The 13,515-nt window shown below is 43.2% G+C and overlaps 1 protein-coding gene across 2 annotated transcripts in view; it reads left to right on the forward strand.

The window, feature by feature from the left end:
• The window catches only part of TMC8 (transmembrane channel like 8), a 216,632-nt gene that overhangs the window by 136,301 nt on the left and 66,816 nt on the right, over positions 1 to 13,515 (forward strand). For both annotated transcript variants that reach the window (XM_053706053.1, XM_053706045.1), the window contains exon 12: positions 10,143 to 10,326. In XM_053706053.1, coding sequence (XP_053562028.1) covers positions 10,143 to 10,326 — 184 coding nt within the window. The remainder of the gene's footprint in view (positions 1 to 10,142; positions 10,327 to 13,515) is intronic.

Raw genomic sequence — 13,515 nt, forward strand, 5'->3', positions numbered from 1 at the left:
CTTACAGAGACTAGGTGTCAGGGTGCCAGAAATCAGACTGAGACGATAAGTGCAAAAATAATCACACCTTCATTAATAGCAAAAAAATAATAAAAAGTCCACAAGGCAAAAATAATCACACCTTTATTAATAGCAAAAAAATAATAAAAAGTCCACAAGTCAAATAAGAAGCCAGGAGTCAAAACCGGAGCTGGTAGTCAGACAAGCCGAGTCAGGAGCCAAAGCGAATAGTCAGACGAGCCAGAATCAGCAACAAGGAAAACAGCAGAGTCAGCAACAAGCCAAGGATCAGGAACCAGGAGGGACGTCAGGCAGCCAGGTAATACACAGGAACTCTCACAAACAGGTCTGAGACAACGCAAAGGCAAAGCATACTGAACAGAGGCCCTTTAAATAATAAGTGATGGCATCACAATTCTGAGACTGCATCCTGTCTCACATGGATGATGCACACCAGTCTGGCCATAAAAGGAGGTGCAGGAAATGAGCAGCATCCCCCACAATGCACCATAGTCAGGAAGAGAGGTGAGTAAAATGGCTGCAAGCAGCACATGGCAAACAAAACAGGGAAAAACCCTGACAGTACCCTCCCCTCAACGACCCCTCCCCCGCGGGAGGACAAAAGGCTTATTGGGGAAACGGGCATGGAAGGCACGGAGGAGGGCGGGAGCATGAACATCAGAGGAGGGAACCCAAGAACGCTCCTCCGGACCGTAGCCCCTCCAGTGAACCAAATACTGTACACGGCCCCTGGACATACGAGAGTCAATAATGCTGCTGACCTCATACACCTCATGGTTGTCAACAAAGATAGGATGGGGACGAGGCAACACAGTGGTAAACCGATTACAAAACAATGGTTTCAAGAGGGAGACATGAAAAACATTGGAGATGCGCATAGCAGGAGGAAGGTCAAGATCGTAGGCCACAGGATTAACCCGTCGAAGTATTCGAAAAAGACCAACATAACGGGGAGACAATTTATTGGAAGGCACACGAAGGTTCAAGTTGCGGGAGGACAGCCAAACTCTCTCACCAACCTGGTAGGAAGGTGCGGGCAGACGCCTACGATCAGCCTGGAACTTTTGGCGCTGCATAGAACGATGAAGGCAATCCTGAATCTGCACCCACGTGGAACGGAGTTGCCGGAGATGCTCCTCCAAAGTGGTAATTCAAAAACGAGAAGAGGCACCGGGTAATTTCACAAACAAAAACGTCCTTTATTAAAGAGTTAAAACAGAAGACACTTCGGAAAAAGCCTTAATCCTCAAGGGCAAAGGTGGAGTGGAGGTACCCCACGTACCCTGGTGCTGACATGTTTCGGCAAATGCCGTAATCATGGCTACGATTACGGCATTTGCCGAAACATGTCAGCACCAGGGTACGTGGGGTACCTCCACTCCACCTTCGCCCTTGAGGATTAAGGCTTTTTCCGAAGTGTCTCCTGTTTTAACTCTTTAATAAAGGACGTTTTTGTTTGTGAAATTACCCGGTGCCTCTTCTCGTTTTTGAATTACTGCCTGATTGGATATGCTTAAAGGCACGGGTACTCACACACACATCCAGAGCAGCAGTGAATCACCCCTGTAAGGCACGGTACTTTGCTGGTACAACGGTCTCCCTTGGTCGTGGACTCTCCTCACCTGCAGGATCCTTCCGCTCCCAGCTGTGACGTCACAGAGTTCCGGATTGACCGCACACACGCTGAGACGCTGTAGGGACCCACGCCGCGGCTCGACCTCCTGGCTATCGCTGTGGATGCACAGAATTCAGAGGGGATCTGGAGCAAGGAAGTTTCAAGGTGGGTCCCCAGAATCAGCGCCACATCAGAAAACCATTTGCAGGTCGTATGCATGCACACGGAACTTTCTGGGGGCTTTTGTGATGTGATGAGATTTGAAGCAGGTGTTATACACTAGGGGTGCATTCATAAATAAGCCACTACAACAATACGCTCACAGGTGCTGCAAACTCTCTCTAATATGCTCCTCCAAAGCCAGAATACCCTGAGACATGAATGAATCGGGCAACAAGGATGATTGAAACCCATAATTCTCCATGAATGGGGATAACTTGGAGGAAGCATTAATAGCACTATTACGAGCAAACTCTGTCCAAGGTAACAGTTCAGACCAATTATTGTGGTAATCTGAGACATAGCAACGGAGGAACTGTTCCAGAGCTTGATTAGACCGTTCCGCAGCCCCATTGGATTGAGGGTGATATGCCGAGGAGAAGGAAAGCTGGATCCCCATTTGAGCACAAAAGGAACGCCAAAATCTGGAGACAAACTGGCTACCCCGGTCCGACACTATCTCCGTGGGTAACCCATGTAAACGGAAGACCTCCTGGGCAAAAATTGAAGCAAGCTCCTGAGCGGTAGGCAGCTTCATCAAGGGAATGCAATGTGAAAAACGGTCAACCACCATAAGGATAACAGTATTGCCATTGGAAACAGGGAGCTCGACAATGAAGTCCATGGAAAGATGTGTCCAAGGACGCTCACCATTAGCAATAGGTTGAAGAAGACCCACAGGAAGACGTTGAGGAGTCTTATTCTGTGCACAAACTGAGCAGGAGGCAACATACGCAGCAACATCAGAACGAAGACCTGGCCACCAGAATTGTCGAGTGACAGACCAAATCATTTGGTTCTTGTCTGGCTGACCTGCGGCTTTAGGATAGTGGTAAGTGTGCAAAAGTTTAGTTCGAAGACTCTCAGGAACAAAACACTTACCACTAGGTTTCTCAGGAGGTGCATTGGTTTGTGCAGCCAGGATCTCCTCCCCCAAGGGAGAAGTCAAATTAGTACATATGGTAGCCAAAATATGGTCAGGAGGTATAACAGGAGTAGGTACAGACTCCTTGGACAGAGGCGAAAATTGTCGACAGAGGGCATCAGCCCTAAAATTCTTACTACCAGGCAGGTAGGAGACCACATAATTAAGCCGAGACAAAATTAGCGCCCATCTGGCCTGTCGGGCGACAAACGTTTTGCTTCAGATAGATAAGTTAAATTCTTGTGGTCAGTAAGAATGAGCACTGGCACGCTAGTACCCTCGAGAAGATGCCTCCATTCCTTGAGTGCCAAAATTATGGCCAGTAATTCCCTGTCACCAATTTCATAACTGCACTCCGCTGGAGACAATTTCTTAGAGAAGAAACCACACGGATGCAAGGAACCGTCGGGCGTAGGACGTTGAGACAAGAGGGCACCTACTCCAGTCTCAGACGCAGTGACCTTAAGAACGAAAGGCAGGACAGGGTTAGGATGAGCCAGAACTGGAGCGGCAGCAAAGGCAGTCTTAAGACTATCAAAGGCCTTAATGGCAGTAGGTGACCAATGGAGTGGATCATTCTCTTTACGGGTCATGTCTGTGATAGGTTTGACCAAGGAAGAAAAGTTTTTAATAAACTTTCTATAGTAATTGGCGAACCCCAAAAAACGTTGAATAGACCGAAGACCAACTGGGCGAGGCCACTGCAGAACTGCAGATAACTTGTCAGGATCCATGGAGAACCCTGCAACAGAGATAACATAACCTAGGAAGGTTACTTGAGTCTGATGGAACTCACATTTCTCGAGTTTACAAAACAGGCCGTTCTCACGTAGTCTCTGAAGAACCAGTGTAACATCAGAACGATGAGCCTCAAGTGTGGGTGAGTGTATGAGGATGTCGTCTAAGTACACCACAACACACTGTTGCAACATATCTCGTAGGACATCATTAATAAATTCCTGAAAACAGCAGGAGCATTACATAGGCCAAAGGGCATTACAAGATACTCATAATATCCGCTCCTGGTGTTAAATGCTGTTTTCCATTCGTGGCCCTCCTTAATCCTAACGAGATTGTACGCTCCTCTCAAATCAAGTTTAGTAAAGACCGTAGCTCCCTTGAGGCGGTCAAAGAGTTCCGTAATGAGCAGAATAGGGTAAGCATTCTTAATGGTAAGATGATTAAGACCCCTATAATCAATGCATGGTCTTAACTCGCCATCCTTTTTCTTCACAAAGAAGAAGCCAGCCCCTGCAGGAGAGCAGGATTTGCGGATGATCCCCCGCGACAGAGCATCAGCAACATACTCCTCCATAGCACAATTCTCTGCAACAGACAGAGCGTACACCCGGCCCCGAGGAGGAATGGCTCCGGGTTGCAGGTCTATGGCACAATCGTAAGACCGGTGAGGAGGCAACGTACCGGCATGCACCTTGTCAAAAACATCTAGGAACTCTCAGTAGTCCTCTGACAATTGAGATACCGAAGAAGTGCACAAGACTTTAACTGGTTTCCGAAGACAAGTGGAAATACATTGCAGGGACCATGACAAAAATTCGGACGTGCGCCGGTCGAGACTGGGATTGTGCTTTTGGAGCCAGGGATAACCCAGTACAACCGGAAAATGCGGAGAGTTTATCACCTGGAATTGGAGGGTTTCAAAATGCAGAGCCCCAACAGCCATGGACAACAGAGCAGTTTCGTGAGTAACGAGTGTGGGCTGAAGGGGCCTGCCATCAATGGCCTCAATAGCAAGCGGAATGGACCGAGGCAAAACAGGAATGGAGTGCTTTGATACAAAAGCACTGTCAATGAAATAGCCCGCAGCACCGGAGTCAACAAGAGCCTGAGTGACTATGGAGGAGTCCACCCAGGAAAGGACAACTGTGACCAAAGGTTTCTCCTTAAGCGGTGCCGGGGACGAGGATAAACCACCCAAGGTCTGCCCCCGACAGGACCTTAGGTGTGAGCGTTTCCCGGCCGTGTAGGACAAGACTTCAAAAGGTGGCCCTGTAACCCACAATAGAGGCAGAGCCCCTCCCTCCTCCTAAAGGCCCTCTCCGCCACGGAGAGACGCGTGAATCCCAACTGCATCGGCTCAGCAGTACCTGGTGACTCGGGACCAGGACGCATGGGAGGAAAGAGAGGCATGGGTGGGAATGAACACGTAGGAGACAACGGAACAGGAGGCTTCCGCAAACGCTCCTTGAAAGAGGACCTCTCTCTGAGTTTGATGTCAATTAGGATAAAAAAAAGACACCAATGCCTCGAGATCCTCTGGTAAATCTCTGGCAGCAACTTCGTCTTTAATCGCATCAGAGAGTCCATGAAAGAAGGCAGCAACAAGGGCTTCATTGTTCCAATCTACCTCTGCGGCAAGCGTACGGAACTCAATAGCATACTGAGCAACAGATCTTGTACCTTGCTGAATGGACATGAGTCGTTTAGCAGCAGAGGAGGAGCAAGCCGGAACATCAAATACCCTTCGAAAGGAGGCCACAAATTCAGGGTAATTTGAAATCACAGGTTTATTTGTCTCCCACAAGGGATTAGCCCAGGCAAGAGCTGTGTCAGAGAGTAACGAGATGAGAAATCCCACCTTAGCTCTGTCAGAGGGAAACGCCTGAGGTAACATCTCAAAGTAAATGCCCACCTGGTTCAAAAACCCTCTGCACTGAATAGGATCACCTCCATATCGCTGAGGTAGAGGTGCAGAACCGGACATGCTCCTGGTAGGCATAGGTGCAGCAGCAGAAACAGGAGCAGCCATAACTTGTGGGACACTTTGGTCCAAATGTGCAGTGCGAGTCAGCAGGTTTTGCAGGGATAGTGCAAATTGATCCAAGCGGTGATCCTGTACATCCATCCTGGAAATGATGGCAGGTAAAGGTGGATTATTAGCACCATCAGGATTCATGGCCTTTGCGTAATGTCAGGGTGCCAGAAATCAGACTAAGACGAGAAGTGCAAAAATAATCACACCTTTATTAATAGCAAAAAAATAATAAAAAGTCCACAAGTCAAATAAGAAGCCAGGATTCAAAACCAGAGCTGGTAGTCAGACGAGCCGAGTCAGGAGCCAAAGCAAATAGTCAGACGAGCCAGAATCAGCAACAAGGAAAACAGCAGAGTCAGCAACAAGCCAAGGATCAGGAACCAGGAGGGACGTCAGGCAGCCAGGTAATACACAGGAACTCTCACAAACAGGTCTGAGACAACGCAAAGGCAAAGCATACTGAACTGGGGTTTATGGGTAAGGAAGTGATACTTAATAGTTTTTACTGTGGTGCTCTTTGCCTCCTCCTGCTGGCGAGGAGTGGTATTCCCAACAGTAATTAAGATGAACCCGTGGACTCACCACATCTTTAGAAGAAAAAACCCTAACCTTAAAAGGGCCTTTTGTAGGACATTGCCTACCTGTAATACCGGCGCTATGGAAATCCCATGCAAAAACGTCATTTTTTTGAGTGCAGGATTGACGTTGCGTTACAGGCTAAAATGCTTGCGGTATAGCTATACTAACACAACTCGTAATGGCTGCGTTACTGTTTTTATGCTGAATTTTTTCAGCGTTAAAACCGTAGCGCAAAACTCGTAATCTAGCCGTCAGATAATAATACAGGAAATGCATTTTCTTTCCATATCTAGTAATAGAAATGAAACACTAATAGTCTATTCTGCATCTAGTGATTTTTGCTGACACTTTCTATACTTAGGAAGAGATAATGAGCACTGACTAACTTGAGGTTTTGATAATCCATTCTACACTTAAAGGACTATTGAATACAGAAGAATTGCATAATCAGCAATTACACAATAAAAAGACAACCCAATAGCATTTACACTGAATTTCAAGGGCCCCATCCGATATGCAACGTCGCCCGCAAAAGCCGGCGACGCCGGTTTTTGCGCGGGTTTGGTATCACATATACGGCGTAGCATACAACTTATGCCTGTATTTTTCACCCGTCGCCCGCAATTTTTACTCCCATAGGCTAACATGGGACCGCGTCGTAAGTCGGTATCCAATATCCAGCGCAAGGCCTTACGTGACGAAAATTGAGAAATCTTACTCCATTTTCACCTCGCCATAAAATGCAGTCGTAGCAGGCCTTGCGCTGAGTATTGGAGCACCGTAACTCCCAAAAATGCCTGCAAAAAAAACCTAACACCTAACGCATGCGCAATGTCTATCTACCTGTGAACCGCAATCCCCCACCGCAATACCTAATAAAGTGTATTAACCCCTAAACCGCCACTCCCGGACCCCGCCGCCACCTACATTAAATGTATTAACCCCTAATCTGACCCCCTACACCGCCGCCACCTACATTAAATGTATTACCCCCTAAACCTAAGTCTAACCCTAACACCCCCCTAACTTAATTATTATTTCAATAAATATAAATAATATTACTATTATTAACTAAATTATTCCTATTTAAAACTAAATACTTACCTATAAAATAAACCCTAAGATAGCTACAATATAATTAATAATTACATTGTAGCTATTTTAGGGTTTATTTTTATTTTACAGGCAACTTTGTATTTATTTTAACTAGGTACAATAGCTATTAAATAGTTAATAACTATTTAATAGCTACCTAGTTAAAATAATTACAAAATTACCTGTAAAATAAATCCTAACCTAAATTACAAATACACCTAACACTACACTATCAATAAATTAATTAAATAAATTAACTACAATTATCTAAAATAAAATACAATTAAATAAACTAAACTATATTACAAAAAAAACACTAAATTACAAAAAATAAAAAAATATTGCAAGAAGTTTAAACTAATTACACCTAATCTAAGCCCCCTAATAAAATAAAAAAGCCCCCCAAAATAATAAAATGCCCTACCCTATACTAAATTACAAATAGCCCTTAAAAGGGCCTTTTGCGGGGCATTGCCCCAAAGTAATCAGCTCTTTTACCTGTAAAAAAAAGAGCAATCCCCCCCCCAACATTACAACCCACCACCCACACACCCCTACTCTAAAACCCACCCGATCCCCCCTTAAAAAAACCTAACACTACCCCATTGAAGATCACCCTACCTTGAGCCGTCTTCACCCAGCCGGGCACCAGTGGTCATCCGATGGAGCAGAAGAGGACATCCGGACCGGCAGAAGTCTTCATCCTATTTGGGCAGAAGAGGACATCCGGACCGGCAGAAGTCTTCATCCTATCCGGGCAGAATAGGACATCCGGACCGGCAGACATCTTCATCCAAGCGGCATCTTCTATCTTCATCCATCCGACGAGGAACGGCTCCATCTTGAAGACCTACGGCGTGGAACATCCTTCTCGGGCCGACGACTACCCGATGGATGGCTGGTCCTTTAAATGACGTCATCCAAGATGGCGTCCCTCGAATTCCGATTGGCTCATAGGATTCTATCAGCCAATCGGAATTAAGGTAGGAAAAATCCGATTGGTTGATTTAATCAGCCAATCGGATTGAAGTTCAATCCAATTGGCTGATTGGATCAACCAATCGGATTTTTCCTACCTTAATTCCGATTGGCTGATAGAATCCTATCAGCCAATCGGAATTCGAGGGACACCATCTTGGATGACATAATTTAAAGGACCAGCCATTCGTCGGGTAGTCGTCGGCCTAGAAGGATGTTCCGCGCCGGAGGTCTTCAAGTTGGAGCCGTTCCTCGTCGGATGGATGAAGATAGAAGATGCCGCTTGGATGAAGATGTCTGCCGGTCCGGATGTCCTCTTCTGCCCGGATAGGATGAAGACTTCTGCCGGTCCGGATGCCCTCTTCTGCCCCATCGGATGACCACTGGTGCCCGGCTGGGTGAAGACGGCTCAAGGTAGGGTGATCTTCAATGGGGTAGTAGGTTTTTTTTAGGGGGGATCGGGTGGGTTTTAGAGTAGGGGTGTGTGGGTGGTGGGTTGTAATGTTGGGGGGGATTGTTCTTTTTTTTACAGGTAAAAGAGCTGATTACTTTGGGGCAATGCCCCGCAAAAGGCCCTTTTAAGGGCTATTTGTAATTTAGTATAGGGTAGGGCATTTTATTATTTTGGGGGGCTTTTTTATTTTATTAGGGCCCAGGGGGCTTAGATTAGGTGTAATTAGATTAAACTTCTTGTAATATTTTTTTATTTTTTGTAATTTAGTGTTTGTTTGTTTTTGTAATATAGTTTAGTTTATTTAATTGTATTTTATTTTAGATAATTGTAGTTAATTTATTTAATTAATTAATTTATTGATAGTGTATTGTTAGGTGTATTTGTAACTTAGGTTAGGATTTATTTTACAGGTAATTTTGTAATTATTTTAACTAGGTATCTATTAAATAGTTATTAACTATTTAATAGCTATTGTACCTAGTTAAAATAAATACAAAGTTGCCTGTAAAATAAATATAAACCCTAAAATAGCTACAATGTAATTATTAATTATATCGTAGCTATCTTAGGGTTTATTTTATAGGTAAGTATTTAGTTTTAAATAGGAATAATTTAGTTAATAATAGTAATATTATTTATATTTATTTAAATAATAATTAAGTTAGGGGGGTGTTAGGGTTAGACTTAAGTTTAGGGGGTAATACATTTAATGTAGGTGGCGGCGGTGTAGGGGGGTCAGATTAGAGGTTAATATATTTAATGTAGGTGGCGGCGGTGTAGGGGGGTCAGATTAGAGGTTACTATATTTAATGTAGGTGGCGGCGGTGTAGGGGGGTCAGATTAGGGGTTAATATATTTAATGTAGGTGGCGGCGGTGTAGGGCGGTCAGATTAGGGGTTAATACATTTAATGTAGGTGGCGGCGGGGTCCGGGAGCGGCGGTTTAGGGGTTAAACACTTTATTTAGGTGCTGCGGGGTCCGGGAGCGGCGGTTTAGGGGTTAATACATTTATTATTAGGAGTGAGAGGGGTGATTGCGGATATAGGGGTATACGTGTCAGGCTTATTTTTGGGAGGCAGGTTAGACAGTTACGGGAGATTTAATATTTTAGGTAGTATCGCGCCCCAAATATGCAATAGATTTTTTATCTTACAAAATTTCCATTTTCCTACCCGCGTATCATGTGACAGCCATCAGCAAATCACAGACTCATTAGGAGCTGGTGCCTCAAAGTAATGATGTTCACAATCTGATAATGGAAGTAAACTGTTTTTTTTTTTTTATTGATTTTGATTTAAGTTCTATCTGAATCATGAAGCATTTCATTTTGACTTTAGTGGCCCTTTAGTGAGTCCAGAGACAATCTCTTTTACACAAGTAGTATCAGATTTAGGACATGAATAATGTAAATAATTCACACAGGAGTTGCTGGTAATTATTCTTCCTCTCACTAATGCACTTTTCCTGTCTATCTCTGTAGGTTCCTTGTGTCTCGTTACCAGTACTTCATTTTTCCCTGTATTGGCCAGGAAACGTTCCAGGTGTCTCAGAATGTACTTGATGTGGTGTATGGGCAGACCCTTGTGTGGGGTGGCTTGTTTTATGCCCCACTACTCCCTCTGCTCAACGTGATCTTCATTTGGATCACTTTCTACATTAAAAAGGTTAGTCAAAGGAGAGGGTGTCAGTCTGTCAGGAAAGACTGGGCACAGGGCCAGCAGGACACCAGGAAGTTTCCCAGTAGGCAGTCTCAGCAGCTGGACTGATTGTAAAACCTTGAGGCACTTATGACAATGAGCTGGCCCAGTTTCAGAGGCAGTGAAACTCACTCACAATACCATTTCAGCTCAGGCAAAATATTTATTTACACATTGCTGATTCTATAGGAGCATGAGAATTACAAACAAGGGGAAATAATGTTGCCACCAATCAGCAAGCACTACCCAGGGTGCTGCACCTAAAATGGTCCGGCTCCTAAGCTTACATTCCCGCTTTTTCAAATAAAGATACCAAGAGAACGAAGAAAAATTGATAATACAGTAGGAATAAATTAGAAAGTTGCTTGAAATGGCATGGTCTATCTAAATCATGACAGAAACAAATGAGTTTCATATCCCTTTAACGATAGTCCTACATTGTAGTAAAATGTTGATGATTTATATAACATTGCCCTGTCTTGCCTGTCAATGCTCATGTAAATGTCCTGTTTGATTCTGCTAAAAGTGAGTGTGTAGTGTTCTTCATAGCTGCTCTGCATAAAGTCTAAAACCTGAAGTTTCTATTCACTGTTTTACATTTCCCTTGGTAAAACTACCAAAAGTGCTTTAAAAAGATGTTTTGTGCACTGTATTTATAAAAAAAAATAAAAAAGAGTAAAAATCACTTATAATACACATGCTGCTAAATGCACTTCTTGCTATTATCTCAGACTATTTCACTGCTGATCAGTAAACTATTTAATATGTGTGATCACTAATAGGACTGAAGACTGTTACAAACTTGAAAAGTTTTTGGCAATCAAATTTGTGTATGGTTAAATATTTAAAAAAAAAATTGGGGGTGAGGAGGGGGAGGAGTTCTCTGTCATAAAATACCCAGGCCAATTTATGTTCCCAGTCCGGCCCTGATTGGGCAGATTAGGTGAGCTGAGCATCAGTAAATTTGAAAGCTAAATGAAATGCAGCCAGTTTACGTAAAAATTGTTTGGGGAAAAAAAGCAATCTTAAGTGAGTTGGGAAAGCAGGTGCCAAGCATTTAAAAACCCAGGACAATTTTGGCCCACACAACATAGAGCTAGATTTCGAGTGGAGGGCTAATTATTGGACTTTGGATTGTTCTGCACAAAAAGCCGAAGTTACAATATTGCGACCACATTAACGTAAAAAGTGGAAAAAAATCTAAATAATCCATAGAATATATCTTTATATTTTTCAGTATTTGTAATACTTTTTAATAATTTATATATATTTTTAAAATATTTTATATGTAATATTTCAATAACGCATTTTCATGTGCACTAACCAACCATGTTAAGATCTAAATTGAGAAACACAATGTGTGAAACTGATATTTTACATTCCTACGTTCTTCACATAGAAAATAATGTACTATATATTTCTATATATATAACTGATACTGTCCTTGTAAAATTCATATATATGTCCATAGAATTATAGGAATAGATATACAGGTAAATATGTATTTAAGAATAAAAAGTGAAGAACATTGGAATGTTAAATATGTACAGTAAATATACAGTAAAACACATAAATGTATAAATACATCTGTGCACACACATATGCATTTATATATACATACATACACATGCATATACATATTTAGACATGTATATGTATGTATATATCTCTCTGTTAAAGCCCTTTACCTGCCTTTTTTTCCTAACACCTGAGACCTCGTATCTTTAGCCCTTATAACATTTGATTGCAATTTTTTTTAATAATATTTTTTATATCTTGTTATTATGAGTTTAACTGTACTTTTTAAAGTATTTTTAATGTATTTTATGCAACTTTTTATTTGAGCATAACAGTTAACCATAGCTCTGAAGTCGCCCTAACCTGATGCGTGTTAAATTCAATGGTGGTCAAGTGAATGCGTTTGCTTTTAAATTGTAATACACGGGCTACTTCCGGCACATGCAAACAGCCGTAATAAACCCGATATCACTCACGCTTTACTGTTAGCACTCGAGAAAAACCTAAAAACAAAAAGAGAGGCGCCACATAGTGAAGTACAAACAAGATCGCCAGACAATCAAATAGGACCAGAGCCCCTACAAGTAGCAATTTACAAAAGAAGCGGCACGACCGGAGTGCCAGACAGGACAGCACAGGACCCACAGAGTCGCCCGTAAGACTCAACCAGGCGTCAGTAATGTCAAGCGTGGGGTCAGGTGACCGGACGGTCCAATCCGGAGAGCCGTGTCGTAGCCAATGCTAGTGGGAGCGAGAGATCAGACAGCTAGCCAGGCGTGTCAGTGTAGGAGGATAGGTAGCAAACCCTGTAGGCACAATAAGTTAGTGGGATGGCCCAGGTAGTCGACAAGACCAGGAGCAAGTAGATGATATTAAAAAGTGTATATTTTATTAAATTACACAGAAAATCAGCAGCGCGTTTCTCAGCAGCAAATGCTGTTTCATCAGGCTGATGCCTGGTTGAGTCTTACAGGCGACTCTGTGGGTCCCGTGCTGTCCTGTCTGGCACTCCGGTCGTGCTGCTTCTTTTGTGAGTTGCTACTTGTAGGGGCTCTGGTCCTATTTGATTGTCTGGCGATCTTATTAGTACTTCACTATGTGGCGCCTCTCTTTTTGTTTTTAGGGTTTTCTCGACTGCTATATTCATCAAGAGTGCAGCCTTCATTGCCTGTTTGGATTCATCTCTCTCCCACACGAGCGCACCTCTTTGGGACCCTGGTGTCCTCAGACACTGTTAGCACTCCACTCATAATCTAGCTCATAGAGGGATATGCAGCTTCTTCTTTGACCCTCTGTATGATCCACTCACAATTGTACAGGGAGTGCAGAATTATTAGGCAAATGAGTATTTTGACCACATCATCCTCTTTATGCATGTTGTCTTACTCCAAGCTGTATAGGCTCGAAAGCCTACTACCAATTAAGCATATTAGGTGATGTGCATCTCTGTAATGAGAAGGGGTGTGGTCTAATGACATCAACACCCTATATCAGGTGTGCATAATTATTAGGCAACTTCCTTTCCTTTGGCAAAATGGGTCAAAAGAAGGACTTGACAGGCTCAGAAAAGTCAAAAATAGTGAGATATCTTGCAGAGGGATGCAGCACTCTTAAAATTGCAAAGCTTCTGAAGCGTGA

This window comes from Bombina bombina, chromosome 1 (genome assembly GCF_027579735.1).
Source record: "Bombina bombina isolate aBomBom1 chromosome 1, aBomBom1.pri, whole genome shotgun sequence".
NCBI classification, from domain to species: domain Eukaryota; kingdom Metazoa; phylum Chordata; class Amphibia; order Anura; family Bombinatoridae; genus Bombina; species Bombina bombina.